This window comes from Stegostoma tigrinum, chromosome 6 (genome assembly GCF_030684315.1).
Source record: "Stegostoma tigrinum isolate sSteTig4 chromosome 6, sSteTig4.hap1, whole genome shotgun sequence".
Taxonomy (NCBI): domain Eukaryota; kingdom Metazoa; phylum Chordata; class Chondrichthyes; order Orectolobiformes; family Stegostomatidae; genus Stegostoma; species Stegostoma tigrinum.
The window spans coordinates 61,098,666-61,106,864 of record NC_081359.1 but is presented as its reverse complement, the minus strand read 5'-3'; the positions used below and the strand labels follow the sequence as shown (position 1 = coordinate 61,106,864).

The 8,199-nt window shown below is 35.7% G+C and overlaps 1 protein-coding gene across 5 annotated transcripts in view; it reads right to left on the bottom strand.

The window, feature by feature from the left end:
* Positions 1–404: 404 nt before the first annotated feature.
* LOC125453113 (mitogen-activated protein kinase kinase kinase kinase 4) overlaps positions 405–8,199 on the bottom strand; it is a 272,621-nt gene continuing 264,826 nt past the window's right edge. For all 5 annotated transcript variants that reach the window (XM_048532228.2, XM_059646599.1, XM_059646598.1 and 2 more), the window contains 2 exons: positions 6,287–6,426; positions 405–6,159 (listed from right to left, as the gene is read on the bottom strand). In XM_048532228.2, the coding sequence (XP_048388185.1) occupies positions 6,076–6,159; positions 6,287–6,426 (224 nt within the window). In that variant the 3' untranslated portion in view covers positions 405–6,075. The remainder of the gene's footprint in view (positions 6,160–6,286; positions 6,427–8,199) is intronic.

Sequence of the window (8,199 nt, the reverse complement as noted above, 5' to 3'; positions counted from 1 at the left end):
AACTGTTGGAAAAGCTCAGCACATCTTGCAGCACCTGTGGAGAGAGAAAAAAAATTAAACTTCCAATTCCAACATGACTCCTCTTCATCAAAACTCAAGTGAAGGTTTACAGTTTTATTTCAAAAGACTACAATACTTGTCAAAAGTGACATCACCAAAGTTTCCCATGAGATTAAATTTCAGCATTTCAATACAGGATCCAGATTTCCATTTGCTAAACTTTTAAAAAGTATGGCACTATTGTTAAAAAGTTTCAGAAAAATTAAGTTTTGTTTAACAAACATGGAGGGTGCATATTGATTAGGGATTAAAGTGCTTCTAAGCCAACACAAACAAGCAAAATTCAATCAGGTTGCATTGTCTAAAAAGTATAATATGTATTTTAAAGGTTAGAAATACACACATTTGTACAATATTTACATATATTTGAAGTATACATTTCTCATTCAATTCAGTAACAAGAAGGTAAGAAAACCTAAACAAATTCACAATTTAATCATTAACCTGAGAATATTCCCAATTTTCCATCCTGTCCTCTCTCTCCTGGCTGTTGCTGCGGTGCCTTAGATATGTTGTTCATGCGAACATTCTTCTGGTGAGAGTTTGGACACAGTCAGCAAATTATTTGATTATGGAAAGCATCAGATACAAGGCCATTACATATCCAACACGAACAGATTGGTACTTCCCAGTGAAATAATGATGAGAATTGAATGCAGCAAATAACTTTCATCTCTATTTCCCCAAGAAACGGTTAATTCTAGCATCTTTTCAATCCTGAGATTAGCTATTTAATTTCTAAGAGGCGCAACAATCATTTTTATTTCAACTCTAAAACATCTGGTAACCTTAAAACTCGTAACAAATCGGACAACCAAGCATTGAAATGCATTCAGAATAAACCATAATTTGGAATTTTGGATAAATGCATTGATGCATCAGGAGATATCAGGAAAATAAATAAAAGGAATGGGGTAAGACATCTACATCAAAACAAGATAAGGAAAATTCCTTATCAAATGAAATCAAGGAACTGCATATTAATTATTCTGACATCAATAAAGGCAAATTAATTGATTTATCAGAATAACAGCATGGTCCAGTTAATAACGCCTTCATTATTTCTAACCTCTCTCTATTAGCCTGATCCAGAAAATAAATTTGCATTGATATATTATTTCATGGCCTATATGTGTCCCAAAGTGTTTTACAGCTGAAGATGCATTTTGAGTATACTCAGCACTGTAATGATCAGGAGAAAGACAGCCAATATCAGAATTAGCAAGCTCCTATTAAAAACAATATTCCAATACCTAGATAACGTGTGTTTAGTAACAAGCTGAAAGGAAGCTAATTTGGCCAAATTTCCAAAGGATACTAAATTAGGGTGAGTGAATGTTGGAAGAGGTACAGAGATAGGAAAAATCAAGGCCATAATATTTTAAACAGAAGGATGAAAATGTTGTCTACATAGGTTTGGCTGCCAGGAGTAAAGCAAGTTCAACAAGGACAGGAGTGACGTATAAGGGGATAAGGTAAAGTTTTGGATAAGGTGTGCATTATAAAAGTGTGGAGAATGGGATGTTGGGCACAAAAGCATTAGTCAAACAGAGGTGACATTGATAGTGATGAGAGTTTCAGAACCAATGGTGGGCTTTTATGTAAATAGAATAGATAATCATTACAACGGAGAGGGGATGGAATTAGAATCTAATTGAGGTCAAACAAGACATCAGATTGATGAACTATCTGGTTCCTCCCGTGATGATAGCTGATGAGTAGGAAAATAGTGGAAACTACTTAATACTTGACAAGTAGGTCAAAAAATAGAAGTGGGGGCTGTCAACATATATTTGGAAGCTGGACCCATTACCACCAGATGATTAGTTAGATCACATCGACAGTATTGTATGCAGGTCTTGACTCCACTTTATAGGAGGGATATGGTTGCACTGGATAGGGTGCTGATGAGATTTACCAGGATGTTGCCTGGGGCTGGGCAGCTTTAGTTATGAACACAGATTGGATAGACTTGGTTCGTTTTCCATGGAGCATAGGAGACTGACAGGGTCATAAGTGAGATGTATAAAATTGAGGGGCATAGACAAGGTAGATGGGAAAAAACCTTTACCCTTGGTGGAGGGATTAATGACAAGAGGCTATAGATTTAAGGCAAGAGTCAGGAGGTTTAGAGGGGAAGTGAGGAAATATTTTCTCATTCAGATGGTAGTAGAAATCTGGAACTCACTGCCTGTAAGGATGACAGAAGCAGAATTCCTCTTAACATTTAAGAAAAATTTAGATGTGCACTTATGATGCCAAGACGGACAAGGCTATAGGCTAATTGCTGGAAAACTGTGACAAGCATATTGTTGGTTGCTTTTGACTGGTGCAGACTCGATGGAGTTGAAAGGACCTTTTCTGTGCTGTGTCTGCTGTGTCTTCTGTGACTCTGCCAAGTGGAGAATGTTGATGAGAGGAGAAGGGAACTAGTATAGGTGTACGGGAAACTCAGTGTAACTGTCTGGAATGGAAAATAAAGTAATTCTTGAGATATTCTTGGCATATGGGTAGATTAGAGTAGAACCAGATATCAGTAGCTGCCCCAAAGTGGACAATGACGAATAGTGCAAGAAAATGGTAAGACAAAGGATTGAGGTGAAGAAGGAAAATGGATCTGAGTCACAGTTACAGAGAATGATAGTTATAACTTTGATTCAGTCTGTTTCAGTACTGTAGCCTGGGTCAAAAAATATTGAAAATGATTTGAAAGCTATGAACTGATTTAGAAGACAACGGAACACATCGAAACAGGATCTTAGAGATAAAAGGAAATTTGAAGTGATTACACCAAACTTGTAAACCAAATATTAGATCCATATATGCCTCTCGAGAAGCTTTTTTTTAGTTGACTTTTGGCAGAATTGATTTGTATCTGGTGAGCTTTCAAAAATAATCCATTGCATTGAAATTTGTTCTACAGGACAGCAAATTATACTAGTTGCTATTATGCGTTGCCACTAAGATGGACATGGTGAGACTTACAGCTTAGCACACCTTTGTTGCACACGTCAAGATTGCGTTCTGGTTCTGATATGAATGATGCATGGAAGCTTATCCTGCTATCCTGTTTATTTCCCAACAAATTAAAGATTTCATCATAAGTTGTGACCTGCACCGCACACTACCTATGGAACTCTACATGTAAGGAAGTACTGTTCAAAAACAAGCAATACCAGCAGGAAACCAATTGCAAAAGATCTCATGTTGTGTCAGTTAGGCAAGCATCAAGCAAGTCAACTTAACGTCCTGTCACTTCTCAGATGTTGTTAGCTTCATTCCTTCCAATAGAAACATGCTTCCTAATCAAAAACTTTGCCCTCTGATGTCATCTATATTGTGTTGGGTTGGGACCAAGCAGATGTCAGGAAGTGCAAAGTGAAGTACTGGTGGTGAGATGGGAATAATTTTACACAACCGTATATACAGTTCTGGAGCAGATCAAATCCTCTCGGTCACAGGACATGCACCGGGACTAGAAGCAAATAAAAGTGATTGAAGCTTATTGGACAAGCTTCACAAAACAACAGTGTTGTGTTATGCACAATGTGCATTTAGTTGATTTTATTCAAGAAAAGATGAACGTCAGAGAAAATACAGAAATTCCCATAATACACAGAAGACATAAGTTAGATCACATAGCAGAAAACTGTTTGAAGAGGTTTACTTGTAACCATATTTCCCAATCTGCTTTGCAGCTAGACACAGTAACACCTCAATTTTGTTTTACATCAGCTTCTTGGTTATCAGCAGAGTTCAGGGTTATAAACATCACGTGTTCTCATAATACAAAACTAAAACTTATAACAAACAATTTCAGAAAAAAACATAAATATGTGATGCACATTAGTGTAACAAAAGAATTTTTGTAAACATTTTTTCAAACATAACGTGCATAAAATAGAGACACTGCAGTCATACAACAAGCATTATTTGACTTAAAAATAAAGTAGTAAAACTCAAAAGTAATTATAGGCATTTTCCACTAAACCTAGAAGTATTAAAACTGGAGTTGAAATTATTCTTCAAATATAGACGTAGTGGTTTTGTAATACTGTTACACCACCGTGGCACTTCTCACAGGTGGAGTCGCTAATCAGAGACTCTGCTGAGACAGAGGATTACTCCTAACTGTTATCGGGACTTAAGTGTTTTTGTTAAATTCAATAAACATTCTGCTTATGGTAAACCTACTTACGTCCGGAATTTTCTATGATTACTTTTACTGTTATTAACAGATGATATAGGACAAATATTGCAAAATTATTCAGTGACCAGGAGCTGCTAGAGGAAAAAATATCACAGTGACATGAATGTATGAAAAATTCTCATGGCACATCTTTGATTTCACTGTACCACTACTGAGAATGTTTCACTGTAGAATGAATAGTCTCCGCTGAGAGAACTAAGCCCTGTAAAGTGTTGAGATCCTGTGCACATAACAGCATATGACAGCTGTCTACAAAGTACCAAAAAAAACGTTTAACATATTGTAGGATCAACATAATGCTATTGTGCATTATTACATCACCAGTATAGTATACTATACACTATAGGTATCTCAAGTAATTGAGTGACAGTTCAACAGATTATTACTGTAGACATATTTGTAAATGTCTAACATATGTAAAATAAAATTCTGTTTGCAGCAATATTAAAAAAATCTTTCCACAGCGAAATTTTGGATCTAAATTAGGGAAGAAATATTGTATTGATAAGCAGTTTCACTACATTCTTGAAATTAAGTGTTTTAGTGCATTGTATCTTAAATCAACCACCTGCTCCCTACTACCTATACACTTGAATCTAATGCAACAGAATAGCTTAGTAACACTATTTTCAAACTGTTACTTGACTCTGATTCTGGCTGAGTAACAAAAAAAGTCAGTCGTCACTTTCTGCATGGAAGTGGAAGATAACATTTACATGTTGATCACTGACTACCACATTTAGAACAGTTGATTTTTGCCTCTATTTTCTGCTTCTAACCTCACCAGCTGACCACAGATCTGTCAGTTTCTGCACTCAGCTGGCATTTTCCAATTACAAAAGAAGTCACATTGTTTGCCTGCTAAAACAAGCTGCAATTTAACCAACAGTAGACAAACATTTCAATCATAAATTTGGTATCAATAAACTTTAAATTAGACAAAGATGCGCAAGTTTCAAATACAAATAATATTAAAATGACTAAACCACCTCTTTTTTTCCTTTCTTAAACAAATGAGGTAGGCAAAACAATTTTTTAATAAGTAGTTTGGGAGATTTACGAGTGCAGGATTTAATAAACTGCTTTTTTTTTACTGCTACAAATAAGTAAAATCTTGAAGAGAGGCATCTATAATACTGTAACATAACCAAACATCAAGTTTCTGGTCTGCCCCACAAAGCCATACAAATCTTAAAACCTTGTCCTCCGCACAAGTTTCAATTGATTTTTAAAAAAGTTTTGGAGAACACAAGCAAAACCTGATATACAGAAAATGACCAAAACACCCTTCCCTTGCAAAGACCAACACAATTAATTGCTTTCATTTTGTCATTCACATTTCAATAAAAACTCCTAACTTGCATTTTCCTTCTCCTTAACACGCTGTTACCTTACAAAAGAAAAGTCACTTAGAATGATACACATTTAAAAAAAATCCCCCTTCCCATGCTACACATTTCTCTACTGTCAGCATATCACCGTTTCCACTTCCCTACTTGTCCAACCGCTTTCGAACCAACCGCCTGTGTTCTTAGGGCACTTTTTTCAAGCAATACATAGTCATCTTAAATTAAGGGATGTATAATTGAGATGAGGTGTTTTTCTTCTACTCTAGACTGGCTGTCACCTGACAGTAAAATTCTAACAGCACCAGTAGCATTGTTTCCTTTTTACAGATCACAATTTCAGTGACAGGTTTAGGCAATGCGTTGCATCAGTGCAGTTTGTTCTCCAGTTGTTAGTTAATTCAAGGTTTCCAAGATCTTCTGAAGACTTCCATTGCTCTTGGTGCATAATTAGCTTTCCTACCAGCTGAGGAGAGAACTCCTGCCAAGAGTCATGAAGTAAACCTGGCTGCTTCCACCAGAACGGACTGAAGCAAAGAAGACCTTTTAAGAGAAAATTGAATATGTGACACATTTTCTCAGCACAGGGAGGGATTATATCTGATTAAACTCAAACACGTTAGATGCCTTTACGTGAACATGCTAAAACAAAACGCACAAAAACACATACCTTATCATTTCTTTCACAAAGGAACTTTAGTCGCTGTGCTCTTTTGTGCATAAATACACCATCCAAGTGTCCAGTCTCTACAGATCGGATTTCAATGGCTTTTTCTCCCCAACCCATAATCTGATTAGATCGAATATAGGCTGAGTTTAAAAACAAAGGAAAAATGTATTAGAATTTCAGAATAAAAATCTCTGGACATTAGTAATAAATACAAAGCTGGATTCACCTCTACTGTAAGCAGTACTAGAAGTTCATTAGAAATATGGATTAGCAAGAAAAGTGTGAACTAAACATAATAAGAGCTTGTCTCCAAATGGTTTTATTTTCCAACTGCCCTCTCATTTCCTTTCTGTGAATAATACATCTTTCTTTAGAAATATCATGATATCCTGATGTTATTTTAATCACTCCCAGTAATCGCTTTCTTTAATGATGCCAAAGGTTTGTATCAAGGTATGGCTTGACCCAGACATGCAGTTATAACGTAACGTAAAACTGCAGTGCGCAGCAGTCATTACATGGCAGCATTACTTATCAGTGGAAATGTTTGAATTTAGACTTGGCTAGTGCACTATATAGTTTATAGAATGCTGGACTCTAAATACAAGAGATTCATAAGCTCATATTCCTGACTCAATTTCAACCATCTTTGCTCTTTCAACAAGTTAATGAATTTGCTTTGAACTCCATTAGCAGGTGAACAGCAAAATAGTCATTCCCTCAGGGGATGATGAATGACTAAGCCTTGTTCAGTATCAAAGATCTTTCTATTATGACAACTAACACAGAAATATTAATGATTATGAATTATTCAGCCGCAGTCCATCTTGCTCTCCTGGTTGGGGCAAGTAAGGGGTCAAAGATAAAACAGTACAAACTTTTCAACATATAACTTCATTTTCGAGAAAGAAAGAAAGAAAGAAACTATATCCAGTTTTCAATTTAAAGAATTGTTTGTTGTTATGAGTTTTAAAAATTCTGATCAATACTCCTACAAATGTGAATGAATCTCTGACGTCATTGCTATTTAGTGGTTGCCACAATTTGTAGTAGTCATTTGGGAGCTCTGGTTTTGGAAGCTGGGAGGCAGTTTGGAGATGTAACATATATCCAAAATTTTCAACAGGAATATAATAACCAGTTTTCTTAATGGCTCAGTAAATTTATCAACACCATAGCAAAGGAACACAAACTCCAACCCTATGGTCAAAAAGTCTAGTTACAATTAAAACAACAAGACACTCCAGACAGGCATCAATGACATAAGGAGGGAGAGAAAAGCGTGAGAAATTTCTATACTAAGATTTGAAAAAAATGCTAAAGAGTTATTGATATAGTCTATCATAAATGTTTGCAAAAATGTTTTCCAAATACAACTGTGCTATTGGTATCCCTGATGAGTTTGGTGAAAAATATACGTACCTTGTAAGGGTTTTGATATTAGATCATTTTGAAAAAATAAGTTGGACAATGTTAGGCTCCTCCATTTATCTACAATGTGACCCAACAGCAATGTAATGCAAAAAGAGAAATTTCTGGAGAAACTCAGCAGGTCTGGCAGCATCCATGCAGAGAAAGCAATTAACATTTAACATTTCACGTTCTTCTTCTACACAGAGTTTCTCCAGCAATTTGTTTTTGTTTTAAATTTCCAACACACTCAGTTCTGTTTTCTTTCAGCAACAACTTAACCCTGATTTACAAACAGTGAAGATGATTAGCCTAAATGACGGAAATTTTAGGAACTTGCACTTCTTAAAAAAAAATCTAAGATATATATTAATGAGTGATATGCTTTAACAATACTACAGAATGACAAGTATACCTGTCCATAGCTACGATTTATGATAACATTGAGCTGGGCCATTTAAGTTATAACTTGAAAAGAGATGACATAATCCTGCAACATGCCC